The following is a 20,723-nucleotide window of genomic DNA, read 5'->3' on the forward strand; positions in this document are numbered from 1 at the left end:
TCATTTTCAATAGAATAGTAGAAATTGAATAATTAAAATCTGATCACAAATAGAGAAATGTCTCCAAGCATGTCAGGGATCTCCAACATGTCCATGTATCAAATTCAATCATTTGTATAAAACAACCACAGGAAACGATTGCATGAAACAGATGTTCGAGAACAGCATTTGATAACTCTTCATTGCGTTCAGTTAATAAAAGTTAAGGTGGAAAGTGTTAGAAATCAAAACTATGTGTTTTGGGATAGAAAAAGATTGTGGGCCAAAATACATTTGTTTTGCAACGCCGCCATCACCTCTTTGATGCCATTTCTGCAATTCACATGCATTTACTCTCATGAACACTACAGGTCACATATTCTTCAAAAAAATGTTCCTATAGTCGTTTTGATCTGCACGAACAAACGCCCCCATGGGGTATATTTGGAATGCCAGTAATATTTCTTATTACTGCACCACGAATAAGATCCAAGTCTGCTGAGGAACAAAATGCCTGCCAACTTTTATATGATTTATAATTGTTCCATGTTACAAGCAAACTGAAAATCACGTGTGATGTTTTCAGTTGTCCTTTTATTTTGTTACTGTCACATGACGCTGATTCTGCCCTACACAGCACATCAGCTTGGGGATACCTTGCCAATTCTAGTTGTTGTGCTTGATTTTCTATTTTTATGTCAATTGATTATTTTTGTTGTAATATAAAACCAATATGTTTTGAAGAATTTGTTAAATAGAATAGATTTAAAGAAAAAAGGTAAAGTGTCATTTCACAATCCCTTTTCCTTTGAATTTCGAATTTCCAAAACATAAGGAAAAACAGACCAACACACGCCCATCTTTGTAGACCATTTCCTTGGGCTCTGTCTGCAGACACTTCATAAATCACAGCTTTGACATATTAGCCTCGTGCCAGAATCACGCCACATCGCCATATGTCCCGCCTCTGCCCCAAAGTCGATTCCATCTGGTAAAATATAAAAACACAGATGCACACACATACTCTCAAATGATCTTCACAAATGTGCAGATGTGCCCGCTTTCGTCAGATCAAACCTGCTCATTTCGTTGAAACTTGTTTCAGTGTGTGTCAAAGACCCAGGCATCTAACTCTGATAGTTTCTGGCAAATGTTTTGGTCAGTCATCATTCACTTTCTCCTTTTTCTCCCTTCCTTCAAACAGTTTAACTTTTACTCTTTAATTTCTCTGTGGTTTTCTCTTTCCTCTAACTCCTTCTTCATCTTTCCTCCCTTCGTCCTCCTCCGCTTCCCTGTCTCTGAAGACTGGCCAGAGGCGTGAGAAGGTTCCAGTTCACTGAGCAGAAACCTTGCAGTCCTCCTCCTCCTCCTCCTCTCTTTGAGAACCACCTCATCTTTCTTCCCCGATCCCTCTGTTGTTTAGCTAGTAACTGAGAAGAGAAGAAGCAAATGAGAACTGAAAGAGAGAAAAGGGGCAAACGCAAGATGCTTTGGTAATTGCAAACTTCATGTCCCATGATGCCATTCTCTACAGGGGTCTTTGCTGCCTAGCAACACGAGGGCCTTAAGCCAATTGGCAATGACTTTGTCTAGAAGTTAATATAGTGCCTTTCAGAAAAGTTCCTGTTAGCAGCCTGCCATGCATCGAGACTGAGAGAAAGAAAGAAGTGAGAACAGAAAGAAAGAACCTGCTGATGAAGAGGGGTAAATTAAGTTTTTAAGTGATAGACATTTTAATGTGTGTGACCTGATAGAAATATAAGAAACCTGTGTCCATTTTCCACAAGCAATGGCTGTTATAATAGCTGCTTGGTATAAGTCATGATTACATTTATTAAGATTACAGTTACACTGACTGTGTCTTTTAACTAAATGCTCGTTGAAACATGGCAATGCTCATATGATGAAATAGTTCTCCGTGCCCAAATGACTGACCTACTTTCAAACATCGACCCTTGGATTCTGTTTGTGTCTATTTTTCCAGCATCCATTATCTGGCTATCTGCTCATGGACAGGACTATTTTTAAGTTGTTGAAGGATCCCGCTGATAGGCTTGATGCCATTGGTTGACCAGGGGTGCAGTCAAACAGTCATTTTAGTCAATGGTTTCTGACTGACTAAATTAACTTGGAAGTATCTGAGTGACAGGCATGATAAGAACTGGTGAATGCTCTGTATGGTGAGGAAAGGCGCTTTTGTGCTTCCTTTATGATCTCCTTTTTCGCACAGGAAACACTGGGCTATCCTTCAAAGGAAAGAAGATAATACCTTCCCACAATTCCTTGCTGCAGCAACATTCAGAGCGACAGTCACTTTCATACAGTCATTCTAATTTAGATTCCTGTAGATAAACATGAGTGGACTGGACGATGAGTGAGAGTGCCATTCATATAAAGAGTTACCCAAGATTTTTCACTCATGCTGCTTTTTCTTTCTTTTATTCATTTGTTTGAATTACCATATTTTGGCATGAAACTAGTTTAATTGTTATGCTACACATCTTTATGTAGCCTACAAGAAACTGCACGGTAAGAACACGTCATGTCTGAAATGATCTTTTTGCAGTTTGTCTTTGGAACAGTTGTAGTCTGGCTGTAGACGCACAGTCTCGTGTAAATGTGTTCAAATTCTCTTTGACCTGCATTTGTCTTTTTCTGAGACCTCATTAATTCCGCTTTTTGTCTTTCTGTGAAATCACGACGCCGATGGTGATGTCATTTCAATGACGCTGCGTCAGAACTATGCTTCGGGGACCCGTGTTCATTCACTGATCCAGTGCAACCCTCCTGTTTTATCAATTCCATCAAAAATGGTTGAAGTGACTTCTTTTTTAGGGCAACAGTTGTGTGGTTTCGTTTGGAAAAAAGGAGACTGAATTATGTCGATTTACACCATCACAAAGTTATGGTATTACATATGAATTCTTTATTTCACCTTATATATATCCATAGGCACAACAGAATGACTGAAAGTGTCTGGTTGTTTTTAAGCACTCACTTTGTGAAGGTTAGAGAAATACCATAGATTATCAATGAAAAAGTCATCATTGGCTGGAAGCATCATAAAGACATGTTGACTTACTCATCGTACCTATTACTATAAGAGATTTATTTCCTTAACCTTAAGTAGAATGTTTTTGTCCTGAACTATATGCTCTTTAAAAGTGTGACTTTTCATTCACTGAAGACAGTGAATGTAATTGTGACAATATAATGCTACCTGACAACACAGTTTAGTACTGATATGTCCCAGGCTTGCTTTTTTCTCCACCCAGTCCCTCTCCTCTCTTTTCTTTCTTTCACCTCCATCTGTCCTTTGTCCACTTTTTGTCTCCATCGTTGTCTCTCCCCTCTGCTTTCCTTACAACTCATTCCTCTCCTCCTTATCTCTCTGCTCCTTTGCTTCCTTCCTTTCCTCCGTTGATGTCCTCCTTCATTCCTTCCCCAGCTTCCCTCCCTCCACCCCGTCTCCTACCAGAGATGTAACCCTGTACCTCCCCTCCTGAAGTCATTTCTATGTTAATGAGTCTTTTTTGTGAGACAACGCAGGGATCGAGGTGCTCAGACACAAACTTAAACACTCATATACACACACACACACACACACGCACACACACACACACACACACACACACAAAAACGGCACACCGAGGAAGAAAAAGTGAAAAGAATGATAGGACCTGTCACTGCTCTCTCTCTCTCTGTTGATCTGTTCATGCATTTATTTATGTGTAATCCCCCACTTTACTCTATTTTAGATTGTTTTAATGCTTCTGTTTCATCTACAATCAAAACACCAATCACCAGTTCCACCAGCTACACACTCCCTGTCAGCCACCTCATCCTTCACCCATCTTCAAGTTAGTTGTAGTCTGTGAATCAGCCAGTTACTTCGAGTCAATGTCAGCAAATCCCTGTGGTTTTTCAAAAAATACTGAGCTCATTCAGCTAAGAATTTGTCCAGTCATCTGTCAACTGAGGGAGGAGCATTTAAGTTGGGTTGTTGGTGCGTGAGAATGTTCCTGTGCAAGCTGGTGCAGAGATTCCTGTGGAATCTAAACAAATACAGAATGATATCAGAAAAAAAATAAAGCCAACCATTAAATAATCCAAGCAGCAATTAGAAACGGGGGGGGGATAGATGCATTTAGTGCTTCTTGTATGAATATCATCATTTTACTGGTCCCCTTGCTTCTATTTGTTGCCATTTATAGAGCCAATAAGGTTCAGTTCTGTTCAGCCGCTTGGTTTCCACATGGGCACACACCACAGTCACGTAAGAAGACATAAACAGGCCTACGCTTGCACTCGCAGTTGTGCATTCACGCGACTCTCTAGCGTGTAACGTGAAGTATGAAACGCAGACCGCCTTGTGTGAAGGCCTTTGCTGGAGAGGAATCATTAAAAACGGTCTGTGGCTCTTTAAGTGGCGTCTCTGCTTCTCTCCCGGGCGCGATTCTCCACGCATCGCTTGCCAATCTCTCTCTCGCTCCCTTCTAACTACAGTAATCAGTGCAGTGCAGGAGCTGCTGGGGCAGCACAGGCGGAGGGGGATGAGAAACCGAGGACCAGAAGGATGACGGGCGCTGTGTCGGATAAGGACCAAGGACAGCGCTGCATTCTGCACCAGGGACAGCTCCCTGGCTGCTGCAGAAACAAGAGTAATAGGCTGCCACATATCACTTAAAAAGTTCATTCTGCGTTTAAGACAAGACACCAGCTTTACAGGAAATACAATCCAGTTAATTATGTACAGAAAACTTTGGATATGGTCGAATATCTAATCACAATCCAGTTCTAGGCAATCTCCACTGACTGGGTTGTGAAAGGTAGCCTGTATGCCTCTGGCTGCACATAAGGCATCTTCTCTGGAGCTCTGAATTTTCCTCTGAACTGGGGCCCCTCGAGTTTTATACAGGCGGCGTTGCGGCGGTGGGCGGGACCTACAGCACCGATTAGCTCCTGAAGGACGCTGTCACCCAGGAGCCCAATCCGAGCTGAGCGGTGCGGCCTCAGGCGGAGTTTGGAGAGACGCGCGGTTAATTCTAGTTTGTGTTGGTTGGACAGTGAGGAGGAGGAGGAGGGGGAAGAAGAAGAAGAAGAAGAAGAGGAAGAGGAGGAGGACAAGGGGGAGGCAACGGCTGTCATCTTTTTTTTCTTTTTTCATTTGTACCAACAGGCACGTTTCTCGGGAGCAAACCCAGGCGGGTGTAACTGTCCTTTACGCTCCACAATCAGGCGTATTATCGACCGGTTTGTCTCGCTTACGGTCCAACTTCAACCATGACAAAAAGAGATTGACCATTTTTGGAGGGGAATTTTTTACAAATACCTACTTGGTCTTATTTTTGGTACTTCCTAAAAGCCTGTTAACTTGAGACACGGCAGATAACCCAAGCTACACCATCAGGTTTGGACATTTTTTTTCTTTTTGTTGCCCATACTTTGGAAATCGAAGAGGGAGGGGGTTAAAAAAAAAAAACATGTCAGTGAGTCAACAGCTGGAGTGGAAAAGGCACGACGGATCGCGGTCATCGTCCTCCTCGTAGCTGAGGCATGGGCTTTATTCACCGCTCATTCACTCAGTAACCCGAAAGGAGACGGCAAGCGTTTCTACCTCCACCGGCAGCCTCATATTCCGTCGCTGCTTTACGGAGAATTGTCGAAGGAGGAGACCCTTCCAGAGGTGAGTCAGGGGCAAGCTGCCTTCACACTTATGTTTTAGTTAAAGCACAATCATTCATGCTGCGGGGTGACATCAGTGAAGCAAACAAACGACCCTCCTTATTTGTTGTTGCTTTAAAGATGGAGTCCCCTCGCGCATACCCTGTCTGTTAATCGTGAACAGATTAATTAGGCGGGTGTTTTTGGAAGAGCAGAGGGAGAAGTTGGGAAGGAAGAAGCTGGAAGAAAGGAGAAACACAGTGGAAACGCAGCTAAGAAGGAGGGGACAAAGAGCTATCCAGTAACGCGGGACACATGGACGACTGGAGGGGGGAAGAGGCAGAATGTGGCATCACCGTCACCCTCCGCTCTGAGTGAGTGTGGGCTGCGTCGAGTAGTTGGGGACAACCGGTGGTCGCTAATCCTCTGGCGTGTGTATGAGGATGGTGGTGGTGGAAAGTGGTTTTTCATACGCGAGAGAGTGACGCGGCAGCCTCCCACCTTCCCGCCCTTTGCTTCGAGCCTCCTGTCAACTCAGCCAACAGGGCAGCCAAGAACTACTTTTCTCTCTCCATGCTCACAGAACCGACCACCTCTGACTGTGTTTCTGTTTTTCTCAATTCCACTGCTGCTTTTTGCCGCTCAACTCCTCTCTGTGACACCCCCCCCCCCAAGTCTCGCGGGATATTAAGGAAATAAAAAGGGTGAATCTAAAGGAGCGGAGGGGGGAATAAGGGAGGAAAAAAAAAAAGACAGATTAGGGCACACAGGAGCCGCCTATATGAAGATGCTGATGTGTGACCGCGGCGTCCAGATGCTCGTGACGACGGTGGGCGCGTTCGCCGCCTTCAGCCTCATGACCATCGCCGTCGGTACCGACTACTGGCTGTACTCGCGCGGGGTCTGTCGCGTAAAGAGCAGCGGCGACAACGACACGAGCCGCAAGAACGAGGAGGTGATGACGCACTCCGGCCTCTGGCGAACCTGCTGTCTGGAAGGTACGTGATCAGTCTGACCGACTGCCCGCCTGTCTCTCTGTCAGAGCTGTCTGTGTGTCTGCCTTGGGTGAGCGTGTATGGACATGTCTCTCTCTCTCTCTCTCTCTCTCTCTCTCTCTCTGTGTGACACGCTCACAAACACGCGCGCGCGCACCCAGTCTCCCCTACTGCCTACCTCTGTCTAATAACAAAGAAGCATTAATGTGCCTTCTGTACGTTTCCGCCACTGTGAGTGTGAAAGTAGCCGAAATCCCAGCTTTTCCCGAGTTCGCCCCACTCCCCTACACAACTGAACACAATTACACACAATGTAGCTATAGGCCTATATTTAAACAACGGACAAACAGGTGCGAACAGCTGTTATTACCCTGCTGTTAGCAGCACCACGACCAAGTAGCACAACTTTGGTAGGAATTCTCCATGAAGTCATCTTTTAGTTACAATTCAGAGAACACAGAAAAGATGAGCAGGGTGGCGCGCACTCGGACTGGGTGTGAAAGTAGCAGCCACCTGTCGGTTCTGCAAGCACAAAGTGGCTGCACCCCCCCCCCCAAACCATGTATTTTGGGTGGCTTGGTATTCTTGTGTGTGCTTTCTCATTGAATTGAAACTTTTGGAGTTCCGAGCCTGTGACAAAGACTGCATCTTCCCTATTCACCCCATATGCATGAGTTTAGCATTTTCCTGCCGCACAAAAACAGTTCCACCCTTCACAAGCAATATATAGCACAAGGGGAGAAATATCCCGTCAGGTGTGGGAGGTCGGGGTTGAGGAAAACACACTGAGGCTAATATTTCTTTACATTTTCAGTGTTCAGTCTTCCACCAGAATATAAACACTGAAACTCGAACCAATCTTCAAGACTTTAACACTGAGACACACCACATCATATGAGTTAGTTATCAGCAGCAGCAACACAAAGGTATGCGTGTATCCCACCTGTAGGTAAGATGAAGAAGTCAAGAGAGCATCCGGTGTGTTTAGGAGTATATAATAGGGTTTTTTTGTTGGTTTTTTTTTCAGTTCCTTGATGTGCAGTAATACCCAGCTGGTGTACTACTCTCAGTTGCACTTTTGGGTGTGCAAAAGTCGGACAGTTTGTGATATTTGGGTCTACACATCACTTCTCATTTAGGTCTTTCCCTGTTTTGCGTATTTGAATGTTTGCACCTCTTGCATTCTTCAGGCCAGGCGTCCACGTGTTTTTACAGCAATGTAACCCTGACAGGAGGGTGGGGGGAAAAAAGGCTACATCATTTTCCACAAATCAAAACAGACAACTTTACAGAGCTTCCTGGGTTTGATAGGGATTTAAAAAAAAGAATTATTCTATTTCTCATTGTTCATTTTCCTAATATTCTCATTTACTGTTATCGTGGGTGCTATATTAATAACTGCAGCCGTGCGTAATGGCTTTGGAAGACGACTCAAATGAGACTTTAAATACAAAGTGAGTATTTAGAGATCGTTCTGATTTCCTGGCACAACGTTGTCTTATAGGCTTCCTCTGGGCTTTAAGAAAGCAGCAAACAGACCATGAGCCATGTGCACATCTGTGTTTCCCTCTTGATCATCTCCACACAGCCTGCGTTCATCCATTGCAGATAAAAGCAGGAGTTGTCGGCCCTCCGCTGTCGCCCCGATATGATGTGTGAGCCGATGCATGTTTTGGTCTCTGGTTTATAATCCGGCTCGTCTTTACCTCTGCGGGGTGCTTTGCTTTGAATTTACGGGGCTGATTGCTTGTTACTTTTTTGATTCAGCAGTTTTTGTTCTGTTCAGGGTTACAGAAACAGGATCACCAAATAAAACAGATTTGCTTTGATAAGTGTCTCTGCTTTCTCTTCTGTAAAACCGTGCTTCTTCCTCACCGTTGCTTTCATCATCGTGCCTTATTGTGTTGCAAACTGTGCCTTGATATGTAAATGACAGATTAGGGGAGAGTCAGGATCCACTCATGGCTAAAAAATGGGGGTAGAAACCAGGTTCGTGCACGTACTAAGAGTTTCTTGAGAATTGAGATTTATAAAAGAACCATACACGCACAGAGTTTTGTGCATCTGGACTCTGGTATCTGGTGAATTCAATAATTGAAATCTCAAGACGTGATCAAGATAAGGAACTCGGACCTTGTCTGATAACTCACCCATACTCTAGTGAACCTCCGGTGTTTGGGCCCTGAGATTGTGGAGGAGAACGAATATCTGGGTGTTCACCTCAATAACAAACTGGACAGGGTCCACCAACACACATGTCCCATATAAGAAGGGCCAAAGTAGTCGCTGTCTGCAGAGACTGCGATTGTTTGGAAAGTGTACGTCACTTTTACAGACCTTCTGCGACTGTGGGGGCCCTCAGCAGCTCTTTCAGCAGCAGACCACTGCACCCACAATGCAAGAGGGAACTATATCGCAGGCCCTTTATCTCAACTGCTGTCAGTTTCCAACAACACCGTAACATAAAAGCTGTAGCTGTTTCTTTCCTGTCCTTATTGTGCACGGTTTTCCTGTATTATCGCCCTGTGCTCGACACTAGTGTTCATCAAGATGATGGAATGTACAATCTCAAATGCAATAACCGATTTGTATCTAGCTGGATGTTTATTCACTTACACACCATGTGTGTATATGTATTTATTTAATTTTTTTTTACCAATAGTTTGTTTAGGTTACACTATGAGTATGTCTTAAAAACCTGGAACCGGAGTTTCAGGACCAGAGAAGAGCAAAGTAAAAACAGTTCAGCATGTCCCTCAATATGTAGTTTAGTCACCATGAAGTGATTGAAAGGACTGGATACAGGTACAAACCTGCTAGCTTTGGAGCTTAAACCTAACCACGGTGTCTGCTGACAGGAATACCTTGTTGGATAATGCAAAATGCACGGCGAAATTAGGACACTGCCACCAGTCATCAACAGCTGTCCCAAACCTGTTCAACTCCAACGCTGTATGCATCAAAGAAGACTAGAAATGAGTCTACAGCCGTGTTTGTGTCTTTGATACAACTCAGGCATCGTACAAAATGCCAGCATGAGCATACAAACACCTCCAGCGACAGGGGATCTCCATTACGATGATGGCTCGTTATCTTCAAACTGTAAATATATATCAGTCCAAAAATGTGGATGTTGACAAGTCACCTAAAACTCGTTTTGAGTCATAGTGCATATGTAATTGAAAATATGGAGGCAATTTTTATTTTTTTTCAATGACAAAAAAGATCTGTTTCCTCGGGTGTGAGTGTGTATTTGTTTTCCGCACATGTGGATATGTGTGTGCGTGTTTGTGCCAGGCATGGCCATCTCATTCTGGGGGGCATAGAAAGCTATTACAGGGCCAGATGGTGCAGGTAAAAAGCTTTATTGAAAGCACATTCTCATTTACATTGACGCTGACTCACACACACACGAACACACGCACACATAAGCATACACACGCTTGTAATTGAATGAATAAATAGGCAAATTCTGGGATATTCCCAAGCTTCCATGTAAGCACTAGAGAGGAGGGAGTGCGCAAAGTTAACACAATGTCAGAACAATGTCATACACACACACACGCACACACACACGCAGGCTCACAATTGACAGACTCACTCATGCACGCTTTACACAAGTGGAAAACTAAAGTGAATAGGTTCTGTTACATATTTTGTCATTTTGTCCATCTTCTCCACACTTCACTTCTTCCCAGGTTCCACCTTGTCAAAGTTTTATTATTTATAAATGCCTCACTAGCCGAGAGGAAGCGGATGTCTGGACATGTAGCTCGTCCCCTGCCCATCATTAACTGGGTAGTAAATGCATTATGCAGTCATGCATGCACACTGGAACAATTTATTTAACAGTCAATATGGGGGACAAAGAAAATTGCCTTATGAGTCATGTTATTTCTCCAGCGAAAACAAATACAGTCTTTCCAAACAACATGCACAAATGAGCTGATAATAAGCTGTAATTGGACAAACACCTACGCGCGTGCAGTTTGATCTTGAGAGCTCATCAGCAGAGACCGAAAATGGTCATAATTGGAAGTCCTGTTTTGTTTTATGAACAGATCCAAGCAGTGTAGAAGAAAAAAAGAGGAATCCTGCTGCAACAAATCTCACTGCTAACCTGCACTGAAAAGCAAGGACAGATTAAGTTTTTTCTAAACATTTTTAAACAAAATTACAGAATGTCTAGCCAGCTTCTGTACAGTAAGAAAAAAAAGAAAACAGGCTTGCAATTTGACTATTTAGACTGCAACATCATAACGACCAAATGGGTCATCCGTTCATACCTTTAGATAACACCTAGAGTCTAAACTACCATTTTGCTGGTTGCCTTGGTGACATCTCAACACAAAAAAAACATCTCTCGCTGCATGGATAAAGGATCCATGGGGTTGTTTTTGGGAGGAAGATAATCTTAGAATAAAACAGTACAAAGATTATGTCCAAGAAATAGTATTGTCTACAAAAGATTATATTTTGGGTATGAAAACACTTGCGCTTTTGTACCCGAAGGCCCAAACTTTCATAACTTTCCAACCCATTCATCATGGGCTTTTCAAATGCCTTTTATTCATTCATGCAAATAACATGGTCAGGTTTACAGTGATATACTACATCGGCAGGGTCAGTTCTGTTTTCCCCATGATGGGGATCCTGCCCCTCCGTTCCCCCTCATGATTTCCCCTTATGGCAGTGACTGAATTCAACAAAGAGCAACCATCTTCATACACCTTCAGATAAACTGCCACTGCTTGGAAAGTGCAGCTCCAAATGGTTTACTGGACATATTTCTGACATCTCAGAGATGGTTTGAAAGCATCCTGCAAACAATTTCTCCTCTTCTGATCAAAACATGTCTTCTTACGTGTTTGTTGTTTGTTTTATACCAGGAAGATTGTCACTGAATAACAGCGCGCTCAGACTTTGCAAGTTGCATCTCGCTTGGTGCAATTACTAAGTAACTCATCACATAGCCATCAAGCGAAGCTAAGTAAAGTTAGACAAATAAAACCAGAAGGTTTTGGAAGTGCAACATTGCGTTAATAACACAAAACAAGGGCCGCCTGCATATGCTAAGAATTTAGTTCAACCACATAGGACAAATGACGTTAGAGGAATTTAGAAATTCCTGTTGGCTATCTAGCACAACCCAAATACACGTGCGGAATTCTTAGCAAATATTTATGCTTCTGCGAGTGTACTGAGGTGTTGTGATAAATGAGCGTGGGGTGGCCAGGAAATGACAGGAGAAGGAGGGAGATGGAGGGGTGGGGTCAAATCATGAATGAAGAGAAACCAGAATGTTCATGAATGAAACGGAGAGAAAAACAGGCTGAGAAGCGCGGCGGGTGACAAGTGATGAACGAGCCGTGCGGGCCCTCTGTTTCAGGCGAATCTCCGGGGAGCGTTTGACCGCGCTTGTGATTTAAATGATCACCTGGTAGAGGGAAAGGGAAAAAAATCTGAGAACTAAGTGATCACTCCGGTGTCTTAAAGAATAAGACCAGAGTGACAAAAGAGGGAATGTGAGGACTGAAGTACAGAGTAAAAAAGGAGGTCACAGCGTAGTTAGGTCAACATTAATAAAAAATGTGGAGTGTTTCACCGTGTCCGGGATGAAAACAGTCACCTGACAGAAGGGGACAAGAGTTAAAATAGAGGAGGTATGAAGAAAACTGAGTTAGTAATAGATAATAACCTTTCAAGCTTCATGCTCTGCACTGGGGTTAGTCCTGCAAATAGTCATGTTTTTCTCTAGAACGTAGGGAGATGATAATGATGGCTGACAAGGAGATGGGAAAGAGAGGGTGGATATGAATTGAAAAAAGCATTCAACCCCACCTTTGATGAACATGATAAGAAAAAACAAAAAGTATCACTGAAGACATTAGAAACATCTATTAAATAAATGCTTTAGCATCTGGAATGAAGGAGGATTTTAGTCAGAGTCGCCATGTTTCAAAAAAGAAAGTATCAAAAGAGGAGGGGAGACGATTAGAAGGAGGTGAAAAGTTTGACTGAGCTTAGGGAGTTAAAAAGAAGAGAGAATGGCAAGAGAGGTGCCCAGAAGGGGGGTGGGGGAATAGAGTGAAAGAAGAGACTTTGATCAGGCCTGTCATGGAAATGTGTCTTGAAGAGATGGAGGACAAAGCCGCAGTTCATTTTTACACTCTAATCAAAGATGATTTTTAGTGTTTCCAAACTGCCCCGCTGGACCAGAAACGGCTCCCAAACTAGATGTGATGTCATGTATCCAGCTCATACGTTCACACCTGAAATAGTCCATGTTATAAGCATTTACAGAACAGGTTTCTGTGATGTAATGTTTAAAAACACGCCATTTTTCACATACACCTTCTCTCTGATATGCTGCGTCTCAGCTCCTGTCTCTTTAAGCTGCCAAAGCTTAGGCTAAAACTGTGGAGTAGGCAGCTGCTCAAACGTGTTACATGGTGATGTTGATAAGTAACGAAAGGGAAGCTTGGACTGCCAACAAGGCATTTCATGCAGTTTTTAGTACCGTTTCCTCTGTGGGAAAGAGCAACTCCCTTTGGAGTGGGCTTTGGGATTTGTAACTCTGCAAAGCTTTTAACTGCTACAAAAAGCTTTGATCAAATTAAGGTCTGGAAATTTCTCAGTCCTCAGATGAATGATTGTGAATCAGTTCAGTGACAGAACATCATCAAAAGTTTGAAGTATTTTTGGCCCTTTGATGAGCAATAAAAGCTATAGCTATGTTGGGTTTGACTGGCATTAAAGAAAAAACAATGGTGATGGGTAATTTGGCAAAGAAAGACCAAGCTACAAGTGATGAGACGTCCAGAGTACTTTGAAAGCGGAGGTCTGGACACAGATCAGACTTTATGAACTTTTTGGAAAGCACAAACCAGAGAAGACGGACAGCATGTAAAGTCTTCCTCCAGAAATGCACCACTGTGGCTCGAAAACTAATATTAGGAACCATGTTGGCTGTTTTCAGTCTGACTTAACATCTGCAGCCTCAAGGAACACAGCCAAGAATTAGGGCACTGTCAACTTTGGTGATTCAACTCTGAGGGAGGGAGGAGAATCATTAAATCTGTGACATCTTTCGGAGCCACAGATCAGTAGTTACTCGGTCATCGAGGACACGAGTGTTTTGAAGACCCTGGAGCTCTCATCTGCTTCCATCAGATATTTATCCTCAATAAATACAACTATTTCAGCACTGTGCAGGCAAACTAAAGCCCAGCTAAAGGAGTGCGTAAAGCTGTTCCAATGGCCGTTGCGTGTGATTCGTGGGCTTCGGAGACCACCGATTGAATGTCAAATACAGCATGTACAGATCTGAGGCGGGTCAGTGACACTGCAAAGATGTAGCATTTGATACTGAAGACAGTTGTCTGATTTTGTTAAAGTTATAAATTAGAAGAGAGTTGATGTTGATCTGACTGATTGTATTGATTAATGAAAAACTAGTTCCATGTGGTTATATCATTTGAGGATGCTAGACACTGCACTTCACATTTGAGAAGCTTGATTTTGTGTGATTTAAATGTCGGACTTAAATGTTTACATGCATTTTTTAAAACCAGGTTTGGTTGGACGAACATCGTTTTTCTTGTGACGTGTAAAATTTGCTTATTGAAATGCATTGACCCAACAGATGGATTCTCATCAAATTGAATCGAGAAAGCCAGTAAAGCTCTATATCACACCGAAGGACAGTGTGAGGGACCGAGCCGGTCAAACATGAGGACACAGAAATAATTTAGCAGAAAAATGGGTTTATTCCCAAAAAAAAATAACAAACTTCAAACAATAGTTGCAGGGCCCTTAAAAGAGGTCAAATGAAGAAACTAAACTTAAAGCCAAAAATCAAGGTTTTTAACATAACATAACCTCAAGCTAACGGTTCAAAAACAAACAAAACTGACCCTTGACACACAACAAACAAAGGGGACTTAAATATTGGCTAATCAGACCATAGAGACACCCTGAGGAAGAGGGAAGGGAAACATCTACACAAATTTAACTGACAAAAGTAACTAAAAACATTAGCTTAAGAATCAACTTAAATGACTAATAACTAAACAAAGTTAACAAAATAAGCAAGTCACAAAAGCAAACAGAACTAATGCAAAATTTAGAATGGAGACTCCATAGTCTTCCCCCATGGAACTCCGGATGGTATCACCCAATCAATCTGGGATTGGAGTGTGCCAGCCAGAGTGCTTTGTTTCAGCCCAGTCCAAGGTACTCCCCACAGCACCAGTAAAAGAAAGCACAACAAATTAAATATTTGACAAAATTAAACATACAAAAGCTAACCTAATGTGCGCGCTACAAATAGAACTAATGTATTTCAATATCATCAAATGAAAATAAACAACCCATATATTTCTGCTAGAATAAACATGTATATGTAAACTCGGAAATGAAAAAGTGTTGGTGTGTGGGGTTACCGACTGTGTGGCTGCAGGTGTGGCCATCACAGACAGGAAAAACAAAAAAGACACCATGGGACTCTGAATGTCATCATAGCATTTACAAAAATTACTATATTATTTTAAATAGAATACAAACCTATCCTGTAGAGTCAAACTCCGAGCGTACACGTCATCATTTTGCGCAGTGGAGCTCTGACATCTTAGTGAAGTAACATAGCAAATATATCAATGAGTTGAGCGTGACTTCATGTACTCATAATTTCTGGATTTTTATTAATTTTTTTCCTTTGAGACAATGTACTTTCATTTTGTGGAATTTTTATGCTGCATTCACATTTTAGTCAGTGTGGCTCGTGACAGCGCTCCCCACAGCTGAATGAAACGGCAGGGAGCTTCAAAACGGAACCTCCTCTCAAAATAATAGAGGCGGGTACCGGAGTAATTCTCACTGACACCAAACAATACCGTATGGTATATGGGTAATGTTTGTGTGTCCAAAAATGTGGAGCCATGCAGTGTGGCCGGCCGCCTGACGCCATTCGTTTGTGAAGTTCATAGGACATGAGAGGAGACGAGGGGGAGACTGGAATAGGGTAACCAGTTGTATTGTGAATTTGAGGAGAGAAACCAGGTAAAGTCGGGCTGATAAGAAGAATTGAAACACGAAAAAGAGAGATGTTTTGGAGGAAGTGATAGAGTGGGAGGGCCTGCCGTTTGAGAAAGAACAGACTGAGCAAAGGGGGAAAGAAGAGAGAATTAGAAGAGGTGTGCAGCCGAGCAGAACCTTCCTCTTTCTCTTTCATCAGCCATCACCGTGGAAACTAGCCTCTTCCACTCTCTCCCTCGTTCCCTCTCTCCTCTCCTCTCTGCTTCGCCTGCAAAGAGGTAATCAGGGAGAGTGAGCGAGGTAGAGACGCAGAGAGAAAGCCGCACAGTCACCCAGACTGAGCTGTCAGAGGCGCTCTGAGGAAACAAGCAGTCCAATTTGCTCTGCTTTTCAACTCTCTTTCCTGACGCTCTCTCACTCCCTCCTCTGCTCTTATTTAGTTGGTAAAAACCATTTTGTAGTCGTGTGCGTGTAGCCACTCGCTTGCAGCTTTTGGACTACAAGCCAATTGACTCTGGCGACAGATAACGCGGAACCTATCAGGTTATCCTATTCTCAACAGTGTTCATCTGTTAAAATCACCCAAAAAGACGTGTTTACATTTGACAAATCCTTGTCAAAGGGTGCCAAAGATAATATTTTATCTTGGATCTTGGAGGCGAGAGGGTATTTTGTCAATTTGTGCACACAAGCAAGTCTCTTAGGACTTACTGAGAGACTTACTTAGTCAGATCTTTCCTGAGGTCATGCATGATATGCCCACATAACCCACATATCCTGCAACCCCTGCCCGTCTGCCTCTAGTTTAAGATAAATTGAATATAAGCAGATTTGGCCTCCCATGTGAAAAGCACATGAAAGTGATATAATGCTAAGGTAGCCAAGGGCTGACTCCAAAAATAACCCCCAAAAAACCCTACCTCCAACAGATTCCCATCAAAAAAAGTATTTACATCTCTCGTGAATCTCATTCTGATCAGTGTGGTTGTAGTGCTTTTTAAAATAATTAATCTAAATAGATATCAGCCCAAACAGGACCCGGGTTTTTTTTTCCCCCCAAGCGGAAATCCAGCCCATTAGCTTGCTTATGTTTGATGCCCAATAGTAGCGACTAAAATTGGGCAAGCCCATGCTTCCTTCTGACCTAAACACCTCAAGAAAGGTTTTCCTCATTTGTGGGACAGACTTACTCCTTGTAAAAGAAGAAATCCTGTTATCTAACTTTTTTAACACAGATATGGGTTGGAAAAAAGAAATCATGTTGAAAAAAGAATAGAAAACGGGTTAGAATTGCCATCTTCATCATGCTAACTTTCCCGACCAAAGTAACAGGAAGTGGGAACCATCGTGACAGATCTTGAATTAGGTGTTCCAGGAGAGTTTTAAATTATTTTAATAGAGATCTTTATAGGACCGTGGGACTCTTCATCTTGACAAAATGGAAAAGATCTGAAATCCACTGATGTTGCCAGTGGTTTTTCACTTCAGAAGAAGTGAAGAAGGATCATCTTCTTTTACAGAAGAAAAACATGATCGATGCTTGTATGAAAATAAAAATTGCCCAGTTGAAAAAAAACAAAAAACTTTCTGAACACCAATCAAGTTATTCTAATGTATTTTTTTTTTTATCCTCCAGGTTTTGTCTCTGTTTATCCACTGTTACATCTATCACAGCCATGTGTAATAATTTGTAATATTGTCCGAGAAAGACTATCTGGAAGAAAAAACAAAGTTGTGCTTATGATATTATTCGTCATGTCATTTCATTCAACTGCTCTCAAGTGTTTGAGAGAGAAAAAATCTGTGAAAGATAAGCTTCTTCTTGTGACGATTAGATATTTCAGACATTTATATTTCCATTGTTTTCCCCCTACCTGCTATGATTGTGTCCATCTTGAACATGTCGCTATGATCTCAACAGATCCTTCTCGGTTGAGTGTTGTTTTCTGATGATGCGTAAGTTTCTGTGTAAGAGCGTTTGTACCTCATGATGACTTATGGTGTTTTAGTGAGTTACCAGCCTTAGTATTTGATGCTCCACTAGATACAGTGTTTGTGTGTCGGGGAGAATTAGATCAAGGACAAACATCTGGTACCTCTTGGCTAGTTTGTCTCAGTCGTGGGGTTATCTGGGCTCACAGTGCTGTTTGTGTTTGTCTCCTTTTTAACCTTGTTTTGAGGCACGTTTTTTTTTTTTTTTGGAGCGAGTTATTTTGAATGTTTAATATGCCTACTAACGCATCACTCGCCTGTAATTTCACAAGAAGAGCTACGCTGGCACAGCGGAGAATCGCTTGTCTTCTACATGACATGTCGAAATGATAACTTTGTGACGTCGCAAAAGGATGCGCCATTTGACCAAGCCGATGTTCAGCAATGTAAGGAAAAATAAGAAACAGCAGCATAATGCAGAGGGGATGTGCCTCTTGTTTTCATGTTCATATGTTTTTATACATAAGTGACAGAGGCAGCACACTGGAGAAACGAGACCATAAGATTCATACTGAGGACACGCACTGGACTCTAATCTCTATTTGCTGTGTCCCAAAATACCTTGCTGTGGCTGTAGTTGCAGCTGCCCTTGGGCAACCCTGACTACAGTGAGGCAAATGTCTCTTGATAGATGCTCCCACTGTGTGCATGCGTATAGAAATAAGTTTATGTCTATGTATGTATGGTCTTCATAAGCCCTGTGAGCTGTTAATTTGTAAAAGACAAAAAAAATAAAAACCTCCCTATCCAGCAGCAAATATGCAGTTCTGTTTGACATGTTTGACCCCAAGACCGTGAAACAACAAGGCCTATGGTCAACTGCTGGGAACATGCCAGCAAATATCCGTCGTCTTGTTTTTTTTCAGAGCTTTGGAACTGTTTAACCCTGTCATCGTGTCTTTTTTTTTTCTTTGATTTTTGGCTGACTCCACGTGCGAAACCAGACTGAAGCAGACCGAGGATCGCCTGCATAATTTAATGCAGGAAACAGAAGGAATGTATTTAGTTGGCGTCAGGTTAGGTCCGAAGAGAGGCTTGAGATGCAGGAGAGAAACTGACTGAACTGACTGGAGACGGAGATTGGTTGAGGCGGCAAAGCAAGCGGTGCTACAGCGAAGAACAGGACTAATACAAAGGCAGGACAAAGTTATTCATCATAATCATTCTTGATCAATTAACCACTGACATTTTCAGTAACCCATCATGAAAAGATGTATGTGCTGTGTTGTTTTTAGGTCTCAAAGCAGTGAAATGTGAATGACAAAACTATATTACAGTGCTTTAACCTATCCTGAAAGAGGCAAATATGTGTGCCCATTTTAATGATCTTATTAATCCTCCGAAAGTGAGATGGACACATTGCCTTTCAGAGGAAATGTGGCCAGTGGTTTTGATTAATATCTTAAGCTCACTTGCTAAGCCCTTATTGAGAGGTTTTAGTTTAACCAGCCACATGAATGACTTGCAATTAGTTTCTTTTTAGAAAGTACCAAATGCTCCCGTTGTACGTGCACATTTTTTCCTTGATCAATTTCTAATAAAGTTGCAGATTTGGGTATATTTTTTTTGTTTTTTAGTCAAACTGTATTATTGATAAGAAACATTTAAAGGGCCTAAAACTCCTCTAAAACAGTTTATGTACTTTTTTTGCAAGTGGATTTGGGTGTTTTTTCTGACTTCTGCTTTCCTCTAAAGGTGTCGTCCTGAACCAGTAAGCATAGTGATATTTAAATAAGCCGTCTAACCCTGGAGTGATGATACTATTGAAGCTGAGGGGCAAAAGTATAATTAGTCTGAATTAACATTGGTTTTCACAGCAAATTGGCTGGGAGACCGAAGAAGGAGAAAACAGAGGAAGAAGGGGACAGTGACAGATTAAAGAATATGGAGGTGCTAAGGGAGAGAATGTCAAAAGTTTGAAGAAAGAAAAAAGGTAATCTAAGTGTGTGTGTGTGTGTGTGTGTGTGTGGGATCGGCTGTGAGAGGATCATAGGCTGGTTATGACACTTGACATGATGAGTTTGTGTGACAGCAACTGACTCACTTGCTCATAATGCAATTGGACCAAACGACAGAAAGCCAAGGAAGGCAATCTTGTTGGTTTAAATACGACAAATCATTTTGAGTTTGCAGTGAAACTGAGTTAATTTGTCCCCTTTGAAATATTTATTCCTCCCAACCTTTTGACCCAAGCAGAAACCGTCAAGTAATGATGTCCCTTTAGAAGCTGTTTAAGTAAAAGCTGCTGGATGGCAGCTCAGAAGCTAAGGACTCTATTCGATTTCCTATTTGATTCTATATCAATTCAAATAATTCAGTTTCAGTACAAATTTGGCTTGGCTGTGAAATAGCCACTTTTCGGTCAGGTAGCCACACATCTGCTTTCAGGCATGAGAGTGCAGCTGTCAGTGTTGGTACTTCTGTCATGTTTTCCCTGTCCTCGCAGACAAGACACGTTCTTCCTGGCAAATCTAGTCGTGTGTAACTCATCTTGAAACTAAATTTGCGATAAGATTCCTTACATAAGATGCCAAAAGTGGCATATTATTAAAGTGTACTCACGGATTTTAAGCATCGATGTTGGATTTTTCTACTGAAAATCTGTTTAAGTTGGAAAATCGATTAATTTATTTTTAACCCAGCTCTAATGTTTAACACTTTAATTATATGCTGAGTTATAAGATACAATTGTGATGTGTTCATGTTCCTTTTTAAAAAAAAAAAAATTGCTTTTTGCTGAATTGACTAATTTAAATGAGACTGTCCTCTGCCCAAATACGTCCCCTGGAGCCTTTGGTTGAAGGAGGCAGAATCTGCCTGTAATTATTTGTAGAATATGCGGCCTCAAGAGGTTAGGTGAGCAACTGCATGTGTACTGTAAAAAAAAAATGTCCATCAAGGTGAAGGTCACATTTCCGTTGTAAAAACAATGTATTTTCAGTCCTAACCGTGATCGTTTTCCATCCCTAAACAAGTGGCTTTGATTTGCAACACTAACCAGGGGAAATTATTGGCTAAACCCAACCAAGACGTGACAAAGTTTTGAAATGAAGTGCT

The 20,723-nt window shown here is 42.1% G+C and overlaps 1 protein-coding gene across 1 annotated transcript in view; it reads left to right on the forward strand.

Annotated features, from left to right (window-relative positions):
- The first annotated feature begins 5,092 nt into the window (after window positions 1-5,092).
- Window positions 5,093-20,723, forward strand: part of cacng3b (calcium channel, voltage-dependent, gamma subunit 3b) — a 33,526-nt gene continuing 17,895 nt past the window's right edge. The window contains exons 1-2 of the mRNA XM_075454349.1: window positions 5,093-5,665; window positions 5,785-6,641. Of these exons, the coding sequence (XP_075310464.1) occupies window positions 6,425-6,641 (217 nt within the window). The 5' untranslated portion in view covers window positions 5,093-5,665; window positions 5,785-6,424. The remainder of the gene's footprint in view (window positions 5,666-5,784; window positions 6,642-20,723) is intronic.

This window comes from Odontesthes bonariensis, chromosome 21 (genome assembly GCF_027942865.1).
Source record: "Odontesthes bonariensis isolate fOdoBon6 chromosome 21, fOdoBon6.hap1, whole genome shotgun sequence".
Lineage (NCBI taxonomy): Eukaryota > Metazoa > Chordata > Actinopteri > Atheriniformes > Atherinopsidae > Odontesthes > Odontesthes bonariensis.